The sequence below is a fragment of the Salminus brasiliensis genome, chromosome 1 (genome assembly GCF_030463535.1).
Source record: "Salminus brasiliensis chromosome 1, fSalBra1.hap2, whole genome shotgun sequence".
Lineage (NCBI taxonomy): Eukaryota > Metazoa > Chordata > Actinopteri > Characiformes > Bryconidae > Salminus > Salminus brasiliensis.
Genome location: NC_132878.1, coordinates 76,816,137 through 76,832,093, shown reverse-complemented (window position 1 = coordinate 76,832,093; position 15,957 = coordinate 76,816,137). Strand labels below are relative to the sequence as shown.

Here is a 15,957-nt window from a genome sequence, read left to right as displayed (position 1 = left end):
TGTAGAGAGCGGCGTCTGGCTGTTTGGGGGCTCTTTTGGGTTGGTCGTGGACGTTCGTGTTGTTTTGCGCGGTTCCTTCAGGAAACAGGACTGTAAGACTGAACATTAACCTGCTGCAGCGATCTTAATGGAGAAAGACAACAGCTAGACACTTGCTTGACATGCGGCGTGTGTCGGGATAAATGTCAGCGCGCTTGATCCTGGTGAATATTTGGATTTCGGCCGTGACTGAAGCTGTGGATTTGATCTCGGACACGTTTTACTTTCGATAACAAGCAACACTGTCACTCACTGAGGAGCGGATCTGACATGGCCAACATGAAATCCCGCAGGTGAGACGCTTAGCACTTGCTAACTGGTCTGCAGTCTGCATATCAGTCTCTGTATCTCTTATAGTGACATTATTAGCTAGCTAATATTTATGTGTGACCCCAATGGCTTACGTTAGCTAGATCACTTACTTAGCTAACTACATTAAACACGAACTAACTAACTAGCTACAATAGCTAACCTTGAATGGATCTGGGCATAATCTAGCTAGTATAAAGCCACTAACGTTACTTACACTAAGGTCAAAACACATGTTTGCTTAGTAGAGTATTGAGAACAGTAGTTTAATCACTTTAAAACTGATATAAATATGGACAATCGTCATCACGTAAACACAGAAAGCAGTGTGGTGTTTGGCTTGACAGTAGTTGCTAAGTCGGTAACCACACATTAGCTTAGCGTTAGGCACCCACAGTGTGTTAGCTAGCTAGCTATAGCAGTAATCGGCCACTCTGGGGGTTATCTGGCTGGGGGTGTTTAGGTGCAAATCTTCTGGCAGACATCATATAGAGTCCTGTTCAGAACAGCCAAAGCATTCTTGTGTTTCTCACAGTGTGCTACACGATGAGCTACAGGTGCTGTAACCATTGCTACCTGATAACTGCTAATGGTAGCTAAGCTAGCTGGCTAGCTGTGTGCTTGAGTACCAGTGAGCTGAGCTGTCACTGATCTGTCATTCAGTAACTTCCTTTATGAAGAAGATCTGCAGTTAATTACTACAGCACTTTCTGTAAAAGTGTGAGAGGAAATCCATGTAATTATTATCAGATACCACACACCTATTAAGATTAACTAAACACACACACACACACACAGGCACACACATATACACACTGCACATAGTCCAGTGAAACAGGGTTGATTGTTAGAAGTATAGCGATTTGTGGATTTGATACGATACAGTGGCGTCTCAATTCAGTTTGCTTCCCGATACAACTGAAATCGGGAGTGGTTGAAAATGTGCTTCACGTTTACTTTCAGTTTGTTTCAGAATTGCACATTATAAACATACAAAACTTGAAACAAAAGCTGTGCCCTGATATAAACCCTCTAGCCACAAGCAAACCTGCTAGTCATGATACTACAATACAGTATCAAATGCTGTGATGCAATTCAGCATAATACTTTAGGTTGTACTGTTACAGCCCTGCTATTTATGGTTTCTAGAAAAGGCACACTGCGAGGTATTGTATCATGATTATAAAAATAATACAACACCCTGTGCCCTGCTCCTTTATTACAGTGTTATGAAGCACGGTAGCTTTTTTATAGTTCTTTAAGCAACCCAAATCTCTTTCTTTACTTGTTTATTGTACTCCAATCCAGCTATGAAGTTGCTGCAAAAAGTCAATTCAAAACGCACAAGTAAAGGTACAGAAAAATAAGATGTTAGAATGTGTCCTCAAAGATATCCGAATCTGTAAAATGGCTGAAATGTGATATTAGGGTTTATCTTATTTTCCAACTCCATTTCAGAAGATTACACACAGTCAATATAGTGCACATGGAGTAAATGTGAAAGAGCTTAAGGAACGACTGGAGTTGTCTGAAAAATGTGATGGAAATTATTGAATGGAGATGGAGGGTTTGTTTGAAGAGCCTAAACACTCAAGCTTGGCCATTACGTAATTTATGGATGAATGCGCCACTCTGTGTGTGTGTGTGTGTGTGTGTGTTTCTCTGTTTGCCCCTTTCTGTGTGCCTCCTGAGGAGGGTGGGGGGTGAAACTGTTTCTCTCCACAGTAGTAGGTTTGGATGTTATTTTCAAAAGGAATCAAGTTCAAGTGTGCTGTTGATGTTAACATGGATGAAAGACGCCCCTATTTAGGCAACTTTTCCAAAAGGCAGAGAAGTAATGGTGTAGTGATTGCAGTACAGTGTCAGCAAAAAGAAAAATAATCAAAACAGTATATTAAACATTTAAACTGGTTGGAAAGACACCCTTGTCAGTCTGTTTTTGCACTGTTTTGCATTCTTTTTCAATCAAGACATTTTTATAAAAAAAACAATTGACAGTCACAATTTTTACAATCAGAAACTATCGTTGCACCTTTACTAGAAAGAGTTCATTTCGTACACTTTGTCCAGCTTTTCACATTGTTAGATATTGTATTTTGGTTCTTCAGGGGTACGTAGTGCAGTCTTACTGGGCAGATTTGAAAACTCAGGCTCGTCCAACTGTCTGAGTTTGTACTGCCATTGGCTGAGCATCTGCTCGGCCTGCCTCCTTCCTGAGAGATCTGAGCAGTGCACCTCTGGAGTAAAAAGAAGCCGTTTATTTCAGTCCCTCCTCACTTTTTCCCAGAAGGGAGTTTCATGCTAAAATTCAATTGGCATGTTTCTTGGCTGAAATACCTCTTTCATTGGGGGCATAACACTTGCAACCAATAGGAGGCCTTGTTCTCCCCCGAAACAAGCCTAGTGGGATTTTGAATTTCCATATTTGTACCTTTTGAGTCAGACTTGGACTTTGGCCTACAATTACTCGTGAACAGCTTACAGCTCACAGCTTAGGAGTGTGCAGAGGGCATGGAGGCACAAGAACCTTCAAATACCAACTATATTCTTTCATAGCATTTTCCACACAGTGAGGAAACAGTCCAGACTGGATGTCCTAAATTAAGGGGGGAATGCTGTTTGCCTTGTTTCAGTACTGGACAAATGCTTTGATATGGCGTTTGCCCTCCAGTATCCCAGGACAACTCATCTGCTCAATACACCACACCGATTAAATACTCCGAGCTCACTGTGTGGGGAAATGTTGCCCAGCAACCAGGCATTCCTGTAGACTGAAGGACGGTGTATATCCAGAGTTACTTCAGCCAGTTGCAGGAAAATGCAATGAAGCTTACTGTGATGTGATGTAACTGTACTGTATCTCGTAGTTATTTATAGAATCTGGCGTAGACCAAGGCACTTCATTCATATTCAATTCATATGTTAATTGAAATGAGAGTGATTTTAAGTCATAATTTTACAAAAAACATAAGAACTGACATCTACAGAGCATGCAATAATTCTGCAGAACATGGACAGAAACAGACATGCATGTTTAATGTGCTGCTGGGTAATGTGCCATTTCCATAATTCCTTGCATTCATAGTAAATGGACCTTAGTTTAAATCAATTCTGACAAACTAATTAATTCACTTTGATAAATTACCAGATAATAGGTTTTTGGTGGCTTTGGTCGCTGCTCAAGCACAACTTGGATTATATATTCACAGATCACATTTGACTTTTCTGTCTATCTTTGACTTTTTTCTCTATCTTAGTGAGGATGAGGATGATGACCGTCATTCTACAGACCCTGATAACAGAGACCCCAAGAACTCAAAAAAGATGCTCTGCAAAGTGAAATGGTCCAGAGAAGAGGTGATGTGTCAGCCATTAAAAATTCTATATATGTGTTTATTTTGGATTATTATACTTAAAAAAAATGTTTTGGGATAATTTTTTTAGTTGAAATTTGAAATAATTATATTTTATATAACAATCTCTTTTCTCTTTTTGTGGCACATAGACATATAGACATGTAAAGCTCAAGAGGTTAACTCTGGAGACCAAATATTTATAATATCTGGGTGGCATCAACACAATTTTGTTTTTCAGTATATGGACATTTGGCAAAATAATGTGTCAGCCAGGACAGATTTTGTGTCCAAAATGTACGTATTTTTGTACTGGAGTGTTGAAGCTAATAAAGTCTATTTTGTCAAAAATACGGGTGCAAAACTGATTTGGATTGCAGACTTGTCTTGACTGTGTTTAGTACAAAAGGGAAATTGTGTACATTTGCTTTTGAGCTTTGCCAGAAGAACACTAGCTGTATCTGTAAGTAGTGTAATGCTTGGAAACTCCCTGAGCTTCCATAATGAAAATTTGTGGGTGGGCCCTTCCATCCTTCCTGGAGCACTGTTGACACTTCTAATGAATTAGGCCAGTTGTTTTAGGAAAGGGACTCTTAATGACTCGTTTCTTCTCTTTTCTGTCTTTAGGATGAGAGACTCAAGAAGCTTGTTGAGCAACATGGCACTGAGGCATGGAAATTAATCGCTAATTGTTTCCCAGTAAGTAATAATAGCCCTATCCATAAATCTAAAGATTTAATCATTAAAGAAGAAATGTTCGAATATTCTGAGGCTGTGGGTAAATGTGTTAAATAGGTGTTATAGCTGTGTATTAGCTGCAGGTGCTGAACTGGGATTTTGTTGCTCTTTGACAGACAAGGACAGATGGTCAGTGTCAACACCGCTGGCAGAAGGTCCTCAACCCAGAGCTTGTGAAAGGGCCCTGGACAAAAGAGGAGGATCAGAGGGTAAGATGAGCTGGGTGTTCACCAGTCTGAGAGAATGATGGAGGAGGTGTACAGTGTGATATAATGATATTTGAAGGTAGCCAAGATCACCGTCATTAGAGCCTACAAAACTCTACTCTTAAGGTCATTTGAGACATTAAACACATCTGTTTCTAGGTTGTACAAAATTCAGTGTTTGCAAAAATCCTAGTCAAACTAATTATAAATTACAGTGAAAATCTCTAAATTTTGTGTTTTGACGGATTGATTTTTTGTCTTTTCTTCTAACGCTAATAAGACGTTTAGTGATGATTGTTTGATATACAAAGCTGAGTGTTCACCAGCTTTAGCTGGTTTAGCATTGCCGTCTGTGTAACCTATGTAAGTACAGCTCCTGTAACAGGTGTAGCTCCTCTAAGGCAATGGTATTCACACTGCGGGGTGGACCCCCCCTAGTGAGGCATAGCGGAATTGCACCAGAGTGTGAGTGAGTGGTGAGATGACTGCACACATAAGTCATGAAATGTTTCCAGAACCTGTTGTGTGTGAATTTCTTTTTTTTTTTTTTTCTTTTAATTGCATATCGCTGCTGTCCAATGAAAAACATGTATCAACACTTTTGTTTGTTTTTAGTTTTCTCCATGGTTTAAATCCTGTAGCTGCTCTGTACACTGTGTAAATCTTTTTGTATGTGTAGACCTATACAAATACTCTAAATAACAGCATGTTTTATTGGACAGCGATGATATGTTGCACTGGTTTAGGCTGCAGTTTGAATTCCCACACAGCTCTACAGGATACATTTTGCTCTAGATTTGAGAAGTGTAACAGAACCTGTTTTTGTGTACAATCTCTCAATAGGCTAAATGTATTTCTGCAAACATACTGCAATTGTTGTACAACCTAGCATCAGGAGATAGAGAAGTGGGTAGAGCAATTGGCATGTTTTTTGAGCAGCAACAGGAGAGTTGTGTCCCCTATTTCTCATAGAGGTTCCTTAAATATAGTGTACTAATTGCAGAGCCAAAAGCCACATTCACATTCATTAATTTGTAGCATTTTTTAAGTGATTGTGACTCTCTTCTATAGCAGTGACCATAACCCTATAAGACGTGTTTGAGTGAGCACTGATTAGGCACAAATTGCCTAGAGGTGAAGTAATGCATTTCCTGAATAGCAATGGCCAGGCATTCATGCTTAAAGAACCCCATGAATGCTGATTCATTACTCAAAAATGAATGCTGCTGGAGATCCTGCTATAGTCTTTTACTTCACTGCAGTAAGACCATTAAAACATTAAAACACTCATATACAATGCTTTTATGTAACACTGATTGTGTTGGCTCTGTACACAAATAGAAGGTGCTTTAATTTGAAGGTATTTATGGTTGTGTTTAAGTATATATAATTGGATGGAATAGAACAATATTAATCTTTAAGGTAAAGCTAAAGGTGCATGTATTTGTCACTGTACAGTGTGCACTGCACAGCGAAATGTGTCCTCCGCATTTAACCCATCTGTGGTAGTGAACACACACACACTAGTGATCTAGGGGCAGTGAGTACACACAACCAGAGCGGTGGGCAGCCAACTCCAGCGCTCGGGGAGCAGAGAGGCTAAAGGGCCTTGCTCAAGGGCCAAACAGTGGCAGCTTGCCGAGCCCGGGAATCAAACCCACAACCTTGTTATCGATAGCCCGGCGCTCTGAGCCACCGCTGAGCCACCACTGCCCCATCTTAAAACATGAGTAAGGTGTCGAGAAAACCAGGAGCTTCTTATAAACTAAAGCAAACCCCTCAGTGTAACAGGGTGGTACTGATTATCGTTATGTTGCTATTTAGCTACATTTTGTTTTACCTCACTTGTTTTTTGTCTGCACAGGTGATTGAGCTGGTTCATAAGTATGGCCCCAAGCGATGGTCAGTCATAGCAAAGCACCTGCAGGGCCGCATAGGAAAGCAGTGTCGAGAGCGTTGGCATAACCACCTCAACCCTGAAGTAAAGAAGTCCTCTTGGACACAGGAAGAGGACCGCATCATCTATGAGGCACACAAACGCCTCGGCAACCGCTGGGCTGAGATTTCAAAGTTGCTACCTGGAAGGTACAATACTCTGTTGTGTTTTTCATATTTTTTTCGACTGTGTCGGGGAAATTGGATTAGCCTACCAACAAAATAGTGTTGTTATGAAAATTGGAACTTTGGTTACTGAGGTTAAGATTGGTGTAGGTTAAGAATTAGGCTTAAAAAGTTCTGACAAGTTATAAACTGTGCACATGTGTGTGTTCCAGTTTGACCGTTGTATTGGGAATACATTCAGAAAATTGTTTACTATTCATTTTCAGGACGGACAACTCCATTAAAAACCACTGGAACTCTACAATGCGTAGGAAGGTGGAGCAGGAGGGCTATCTGCAGGAGGGCAATAGGAACTTCAACAGTGAGCAGCCAATGAAGAGACGCCACAAAGCCTGCTCCACTATGGAGCAACAGCATAGCCAGCTGCTCATAAATGACCAGTCCCAGGTAATAACGTCTAAACTGTGCTAGGTTAGTGTATCCCATGACGTTACTGTCAGGTAGTGATCTAGATTATATAGATTGGTTTAAGCACAGATATTGACAGTGTTAAACGGGCTAGAGGTCGGTCAGACTGGTCCACATTTATTACTGTTTTTCATTTTTCATTGTAATTATGCAGTTATAACAGGGTAATTCAGTGAATATTCTAGAGTAATATAGCTAAAATGTACAATGCTAAAAAGAATGTTGATGTGTGTGACCACCTCTATTTCATGTTTTCCACTGCTGTGTATTTAAGTTCGTTGTACCTTTCCACAATGAAACAACTGATTTGGTGTTTTACTATGATTAGTGTGTAAATAATGGCAGCTTTAATTAACAAGGGCACTCTTATTTGATGTTTCTGTAGTTGACTGGATACTCGTACGGATCTGTGAGCAGGCAGTGTATGGACAGTGTCACAGAAGGCTCCAGCTTCATGTCGGTGAGTGTTGTTCTGAGTGTGGAGGTTTTCTGCTGTCCTCTTCTTTGGGTTTGTTCTCTATTATTTCCCACTTTCAGATGCCTTCTTTCTCTTCAATCCAAGAATTGACTTACTAGTCTGTCTTGTGTGTGTGTGTGTGTGTGTGTGTGTGTGTGTGTGTGTAAACTGCATGCGTGTGCTGATGTCTTATAAATCTCCCTTCTTCAAAATTACACGATGGGTATTATTGCACAGCTATCATGAAGAGCATTATTATATATTATATATTGGCTTCGTTTTGCCTTTTCAATAGAGCTGTTAAAAAAAAGAAAAAAGCTGTAAATATCTGTTCCAAGTAATACCCGGTGGAATTTGGGGATTGGAGCCCATGAAGTGTTTGTGGTTCTGCCAGTAAACTCGTTGTCTCCGTCTCTTCTCCCGTCTCTTCCTTTTCTTCTTTTCCTCCCGGTTCCTCTCCAACAGCCATGCCACGACGATCCCGACAAAGAGCAGCGAATTAAGGAGCTAGAGCTGCTGCTCATGTCGGCTGAAAATGAAGTCAGAAGACAGTCCGGCCCTCGTGTAAGAACCAGTGTGTGTGCGCGTAGAGTAGAGTGCGCTGTAGGCTTCACTAGCTCTTCCATTACCTTCCTCACCCCCCCTCCCTCCCCACAACAGCTGCGCTTGGTGACCCCAGCTTACCCTCGCTGCTACCTCACCTGATAGGCCTGCTGTCAGTAACTACATCCTCTAGTGCACAGCATGAGAGCGCCTGATGAAGAAAACTCGCTTGGAAGACATTGCTTTCATCATTGTTTTAAAAAAAAATCTTTTTCTTTCTTTTTTTTTTTTTTTAACTTTCTTTGCTTTGTAAGTTGGCAGTAATGGAGTGCCAGTTCTTTGATCTCTCTTTACGCGACTTGTCTCCAGACCTGTGGAAATATAAAGATGCCATTTGATGGCGAACAGAATTGTCCTATTTAATTTTAGTTTTTTTTTTTTGTATGTGAACATTTTCCGTTTACTCTAGGTCTGTGTATTGGAAAGAACCTGGTGATGCGATATGTATCGTGAGACAGGGGTTACAGCTCAATATATTGCGATACTGTAAGCCTTTTATGAAATACATCATATACATAAAATCTGAGTAAAAACAAAGTTGACTTTATGCAGTCAGAACAGTGGGATCTGAAGGCAGAGCACAACAATCAGGATTTAAACACGACAAGAATGAATCACTGTCTGCCCCCAGTCTTTACATTGAACTGTTAAAAATTGATGCTGTGTTTCTGAGATTCGATGCAGAATTACAAAATATAATATCGAAATACTTCAACTAGTTCACTCCCCATTCTATATAGCCCATAAAATAAAACATTCACTGTCAACGAAGAGAACAAAGAAAGCTTTTAGCTTTTATCATTGATCCGATTAATCTTTTTTCTATTTTGCTGGATATTGTCTAGGTATGATTTAACATGGGAACAGAGTAAACAGGTGATTCACTGCCTGACTTATGTCTAACACAAAATTTTGTCAAAGCTGAGCTTGTTAATTAATTAATTGTTAATAAAGACATGCAAGTAACTCATTCATAGACATTGTAACTGATCACGGTTAACACGGTAAATGCTGACTCTACTGCAGTGCTTATTTCAGACTGTACTCTGACCTGGACGGCACTTTTTCTTCCTCTACCCCCTCATTGTCCTGAGTATCATCAGCGCTTCTCATTCTCATCACTGTTCTTCACCTTGCTCTCTGCTGGCCATTAAAATCAACTGTCTGACCCACAATGGTTTTATTCTATTCAGAACCCGGAGAGTTACTCCAGCTGGTCCGACAGCCTGGCTGATGACACCATGACCACCACAGGGAGTGTGGAGGAAGGAGGTCCTGCGGAGCTGTGCCGTACAGAGAAGGTCTGTGCTCCATCCGTTCCGCTGCAGGTCTCCCCAAGCAAGTTCCTGGCGGTGGAGGCCAGTGCTGTGCTGTCCACTCTACAGACCATTCCTGAGTTTGCAGAGACCATGGAGCTCATTGACTCGGTGAGCAGAGCACACCTGAAGGCATGTTCAACCTGTGATCTGTGTAGTTTGGCTTTTTTTAAGAAATGTGTTTTTTAAATAGTGAAGTAATGATTATATCTCACTAGATTAGGTTCTTTTGATTGCTGAACTTGGGAATAAGGTATTTTGTGTCTCATCTACAGGATCCTGTTGCCTGGAGTGAAGTGACTGGTTTTGACTTGTCTGAAGCAGTGAGTCCTCCTAAGCCCCTCAGCGTTAGTGGGGCATATCCAGCCCCAGAGAACAGTGCAGAGGTCATTGAGTACCACCACAGTGGACTTGCCGTCCAAGATCTCAACAGGCCACAAGCTGGAATGGGGCAAGGGAAGCCACTTCCTCATACTGCTCCTTCTGTGAGCAAATTTAGCTCCCCAACACCATCTTTGCAGATGAAGAAACCAATAGAAAGGGGAGACCAGTCACCCACCAATGACCGAACCTGTGGCTCTTTTAGAGACAACTGCAGCAACTCACCAAAAGGCACGCCACTTAAAGGGCTACCATTCTCTCCATCTCAGGTATGCAGTGCAACCGTAACCACATAACAACCTTGTAACTGTGCTCAGGATTTCTGTTTCACCTCAGTATGGCTTTTGGCCTTCTGTCTTCTTTTCTTATCCCAGTTCTTCAACATATCTGGAACTGAGCATTTGAACCTAGACAATCCTGCACTTACATCCACTCCGGTGTGTGGGCAGAAATGCTTCCAGAGCACGCCACACCAGAGGGAAACCACACCCAAACATCAGAAGGAGAATGCTGGGTAGGAGAAGCCTGCCTGCCTTTCTTTACTTTGAAGTGATAGTTTAGCACAAAATGTAATTAAGGGCTTTAATATGGAGGATATTGCTGTTTTAGGTACAGGACATTTATTTTGTCCATTTTTGTATGTAAATCGTCAAAACCATTGAAGGAAGTCTACCTGAAGTGGTGATTTGGGCAAGCAGTTAGTATGTCATTTGTCTCTCATTAGGTGTTGGCATACTAGCACACAAAATTAAAAAAGTACAATTTAGATTCCAAACTGACTTGAAGACATTTTTGGTAAAGTTAACAAAGCACATTTGTAACACCAAACCGTTCAGTTTCAGGACTCCCAAGATCCGTAAATCCATAATGGCTCACACCCCAAGGACACCCACACCTTTCAAAAATGCTCTGGCTGCCCAGGAGAAGATGCACGGGCCCTTAAAAATTGTGGTAAGTGTCTGTCAGTATCTCTGTGGTGTTTTTGCCTTAATGTTCCATGGACTGTGTGTGGATAATTAACGCCAGTCTACAGTATGTATAAATCTTCACTGCTGTGTGCAGCCCCAGCCACTGGCCTTCTTGGAAGAAGACATTAGAGAAGTGTTGAGGGAGGAGACAGGGTCAGATATCTTCACTCAAACACAGACTTCGACTGAACACAGGGCCTATGAGGTACAGTATTTGTTAGTGTCTTTTCCTATGATTGATGGCCTGTGTTTGTGTATATGTTTCTATTAATAGTTATTTCTTTAATTTTGTGGTGACTTGTAGGTGGATGCCCCTGCCAGGAAGGTGAGGAAGTCCTTGTTGTTGGACAGCTGGGGGAAAGACTGCTTCGGTGTCCAACGTTTCCCTCAGCAGCAGATCAGCACTAATGCTCAGGTAAGGACACTTGCATAGAAGCCTCATCTTATAAATCCTGAAAAAATTATGATAAAACGGATGTATCCTAAATAGTTTAGTAGGGGAGGGGGTTGATGTGTATTTGTTCTTTGGTGTATCTTATTTACACTTGTTTATATTGAGGCTTGTCTGATTGTGCTCTTTCTCTCACCCTCAGTCTCTCAATGATGGCTTGCTAAACAGCACCATGATGCTGACCCCTCTAGGAGAGGGAGAGAAACTCCCCTGCTCACCCGTCTCACTAAAGGAGGACTCTCATTCTTCCATGTACCCCCTTAGCCCCCCAACAAAGAAAGAGCTTCGCACACATAGAAACCCCACCTGCCAAACTTCCACTCAGGTAGGATGAACAGCTTTGTGATGTAAACTCATGTTAATTCTTTGTCATTTGTAGTTGTTTCATTTGTAGGGGTTTCTTGTTTTTGTTTTTTTTTGTTTTTTAAACTGCTATTCCTGCGTCAATCTTTTTGTTTGTATCGTAGTACAGGGAAGCATAAAGTAATGATATGTAGTAATGATAAATAATATATACATGGTAAGTGTGCAATACAGATGCAGCAGATAGAAACTGGGTTGATAAACACTAAATCATTTGATTACTCCCAAAGGTGAGCAGCGAGTGGGAGGCCGTGGTGTTTGGGAAGACGGAAGATCAGCTGATTATGACGGAACAAGCCAGGCGCTACCTGACATCCTCCCAGCTGCCCTGCACTCCAAGAGCACTGGTCCTGTAAGCACTGGCTCAGCTTCACTCCAATACAGCAGCCGCCCTGCTTCATCCCCGTGCTTCAAGTTTAGACAATCTGGCATATGAAACTGAACGTCCACCTCTTTGTATATATTCACTAAAGACTTACTTGTATGACAATGTATCGCGCAGATTAGGCTGCTTTAACACACAAAGACGCATGCTAGAGACTTGGCTTTCCTTCAGGATACATAGGCATAGCTGCGATTGTAACTAAAGGAGAGTGACTTGTTTTCCTCTTAGGATTACACCTTTTGGTATTGACAAAATAGTTGTCGATTTGCTGACTTAGGTCAAAGTATCTAAAAGGACATATCTTATTTAACATTGTAGCTGTAGACAGTGTAGTACGAGACAGTTTTGAGGGTTGTTAAAAGGGAATGGGAAATTTAACCAACCTTTTTTTTTTTTTTTTTTTTGGGCCTCAGTTGATCTATTCATGTTCCACCAGCAAATGCGTTCTTTCATAACAACTGTGGATTGATGAGATAAGCTTAACAGAATGTTTACAAAACCTCTGTTCAGCCCAATGTGAAATTGGAGCTACCTTAAAGTAATATTGAATGTACACTGCGCGCTACATAAACGTAGATAAAGCTGTCGATGTAGTTGATCAGGACAAATCAATATACCACCATACTAACATTAGCTTGATCACATGGGGGGGCATGTTGTTTCACATGCAGACAAAATAATTTGCATTTGAGTGAAAGATTGTAAATCATTTATAATATTTAAAAATATTATATATTGAAATTGTGTTACATAGACCAGGATTTGCTTTACAAAAGTATTTGGCACTTATTTGCCAATATAAATCAGATTCCAGTGTTATTTCAAAATAATAACACAGCAAATTTAGGTATTTTTCCAAAAGAAAAAAAAAAAATGGTGCTGCAGTTTCTCATTAGACTGAATTGGATTTTGACACCATTTTATGAAAGCTTTTCTACTTTAACAACAGATGTTATGAAATAATGTATGGATAGGTCAAATGGCTTTTCTGATATGACAAGAGAGAGAAAGTTTGAATTGCTTTATGCAGCCCAGTGTAGAGCGCTTTCTACCCAGTTCAGAAATGACACAATATGATTGATTTATATAGAATATTGATGATTTTTAATCTTACCTTATTTTAAACCTGTCCTTTTGACTTCGATTTGGAAAGTAAGCATTTTCTGTCTTGGAAAGTGCAGTGCTTTTGCTCTCCTGTCAGTGCCACTGAGGAGCAGTTCCCCTGGCATATACCAGTCTGTCTTCCAGATTGTTTTAGCGTGTTTCTTTGTAGAGGATTTTACCATATTTACCAAAATGGTGTCTTAAGGATTGGAAAGCACTGGCAGTGTTGCACTACTGATTGTGGGTGTGTGTAAAGGAGAGGAGCTCGAACCGTGTTTTAGGAGGAACTGGATAGCACTTGCAAATGTGACCGTTTCGGCTCAAACCATAACAGAGGGGCTCTGCTCTGTTTATGCTGAGTACGACACTCAATGAATGTATTGTACAGCATTTATCTGCAAAGTAGCGTCAAAAGGAAGGGTACCTCTGTTTTATGTTATAATTTATTTTCTACTGTAAAATTAGACTTGTTGAGATGTTTATTTAACACCTGTCCAGTTTAAAAAAAACAAACCTACCATTTGAATTTTTTTCAGTTTTTTTTGTTTGGTTGTTTTTTGTGTTGTTTTTTTTTGCTGCCAGACACATATGTGAACGCAGCCTAAACAACTAGCATCTTAGCTGCTTTAGTCAATCTTACCATAAATCATGTTTTGGTACTGATTTTTAACGTGCAGTCTCACAGAAAATAACATGTGACATTTACATTCTTGGCAAGATGGTTTTCTCTTCTCGTTTAGGGCTGCAAGTTCTATTTATTAAATCTTTACTAATTTATTTATTGCAAAGATATAAAGAGAATCTTTAATTTTATTTCTGTCGTGTTGAAAAAAGGGATTCGGCTACCGTCCATCACACGTTTATCAAAAATGGTAATGACTTGCACTGCCACTAATCGTTATTTTTTCAATTGGTCTAAATCTAATCTCAGTTGAGTTCAAACTAGTTTAAAATCTCACACTTAACAGCATTCAGCCTCCACATGTTCAATGCAGGCAAATTGCACTTTTTAAATGTTTAAATGTTAGTTCGTTCTCAGTCTCTGTATGTTTTGTTGTTTTTGCTTGTAAAAAAATCCCCTGTAGTGTTTACATTTTCTGATGGTGGTGGCTGAATGTTTCTTAAAAAAAATAAAAATGAAACACTGACTGTTAGGGTGGCTTCTGAATAAGAACAGATAAGAGTTCCTCTCTCTCACTCAGCAATTCTACAGGGTGAAATGGAAGGGTGCACTAGCTGCTACTGAGAAACACAAATGAAGAGGCCATACTAATAATAGAAACACGAGCACAGTCCTTTTGAAGTGGTTGGAGACATTCAGTTCATTTATGTTGAATTGAATTGATTTCATGTGTTTCACACAAAAGACTGCTGTTGAAGGTGACCGTTGTGGAATTGTTCCAGTACAGCATTTGCCAAGGCAGTGTTTTGTACGGGGCAGAGAGCAGGGTCTAGTGTGAAATTATCCAGTAGTATTATAGGTTTTTGACGGGGTCTGCATTAAGGCATTTTAATTAAAACAATTGCCATTCAGTCTTTTAGCTCAACACAAGGACTAGAAGTCCTCAAGCAGTGATTTCTCTTTTTAAATAATCAAACACAACGTCTATGTTTGTAAATCCCAAGATATTCACCATGTGTTATAGCATAAGATTCAATATTATTTAATGTAACAATGCAGGTAACAGCTGAAAGAGGAAATGTTTGATTTGTTTAATGCCTGGTTTGATGTGTGTATGTACATTTTATTTTGTCTTGTTTCTGTGTAATGTAGGTGTGAGTTTATGTATATAAAATTATATTTTCTAACACTCATCCACCTAATTGTAGGTTCTGAAGGAAGTAAGTACATGTAGCAGTTGCATGAACCGCAATATATTACATTTTTCACAAGCACGAAGTTTAATTTCAAACATGACAATATTTTGCTGAACATCTATTGCCTCCCTTTCCAATTCCTGCCAATAACCATATGTGACTCTTGTACTTATTGAGGGGAAAAAAATAAAACGCTTTGTTCATTAAACTGTGGCCTCACTCTTTTTCATTGAATAATAATGAGAGGATATAGTTTCCTTGAAGTACTTATTTGTTTATAGAAGATTTGCTCGATCATTGATCGTTCTACTTTGCTTTCAACCCATGTGCCCAAGTAATAATCTGGCCAAACATCAAGTTTACACAATTTTGCCCTTACTACAAATGTAGTCCATCTGCCAGGATATTTGGTGTCAGACGTTTGCTTCTTTAGTTTGGATCTATGAGGCTAATGTAGTTAGCAAGCAATGGAAACCTTTACCTAGCAGGTTTAGCATTTCAGAAAGTGCATGGCCTTTACTTTTGTCTATGTAGATTTCTAGAAATATGAGAATAAGGTTTGTTTTATTAATATACTTGGTTCTCAACCCACAAACCTAAAGCTCTTAATTTGGCAATTTTTCAAATCAATTTTACATAACTTTGTCCCAAAATTAGTCCATCAGCCAGAAAATTCTGGTGTCAGATATTTGCTTCTTTAGTTTGCATTGGAGCTATGAAGCTAATGTGGCTAACAAGAATCGAATGAAAGCCCAAGTCATGCAAAGTGCATGGCTGCTTTTTTTTTTTTTAAACGTGCATCACAAATACAAAATATTTAAGCTTTCATTCTTGTTACCTACCTTAGCCTGTTAGATCCAAATCAACTTCATTGGGAATAAGACAAATGGGGAAATGTGAACAATTCCTTTTCGTTTCATTGTTGTGTGTCATTTCA

The 15,957-nt window shown here is 39.8% G+C and overlaps 1 protein-coding gene across 3 annotated transcripts; it reads left to right on the top strand.

The window, feature by feature from the left end:
• On the top strand, positions 1-15,207 carry mybl1 (v-myb avian myeloblastosis viral oncogene homolog-like 1). 3 transcript variants are annotated; one of them, XM_072657977.1, is made up of 16 exons: positions 1-332; positions 3,606-3,705; positions 4,329-4,400; positions 4,556-4,648; positions 6,510-6,730; positions 6,973-7,153; positions 7,560-7,634; positions 8,097-8,195; positions 9,428-9,661; positions 9,826-10,200; positions 10,306-10,445; positions 10,768-10,882; positions 10,994-11,104; positions 11,204-11,314; positions 11,493-11,675; positions 11,944-15,207. In XM_072657977.1, exons 1-16 carry the CDS (start codon positions 310-312, stop codon positions 12,067-12,069), a joined length of 2,259 nt encoding a protein of 752 aa, XP_072514078.1. In that variant the 5' UTR covers positions 1-309; the 3' UTR covers positions 12,070-15,207. The 3 variants fall into 3 exon arrangements, with proteins under 3 accessions (XP_072514078.1, XP_072514089.1, XP_072514083.1); XM_072657982.1 differs by lacking the exon at positions 1-332 and adding an exon at positions 3,323-3,397; XM_072657988.1 differs by lacking the exon at positions 8,097-8,195.
• Positions 15,208-15,957: the final 750 nt, after the last annotated feature.

What these genes read in the sequence shown, in the direction of transcription:
- mybl1 (XM_072657977.1), top strand. Translation starts at nt 310, where the DNA reads ATGGCCAACATGAAATCCCGCAG. An exon ending in TGAAATGGTCCAGAGAAGAG is followed by an intron (nt 3,706 to 4,328) that starts GTGATGTGTCAG and finishes TTCTGTCTTTAG; the next exon opens with GATGAGAGACTCAAGAAGCT. An exon ending in TCATAAATGACCAGTCCCAG is followed by an intron (nt 7,154 to 7,559) that starts GTAATAACGTCT and finishes ATGTTTCTGTAG; the next exon opens with TTGACTGGATACTCGTACGG.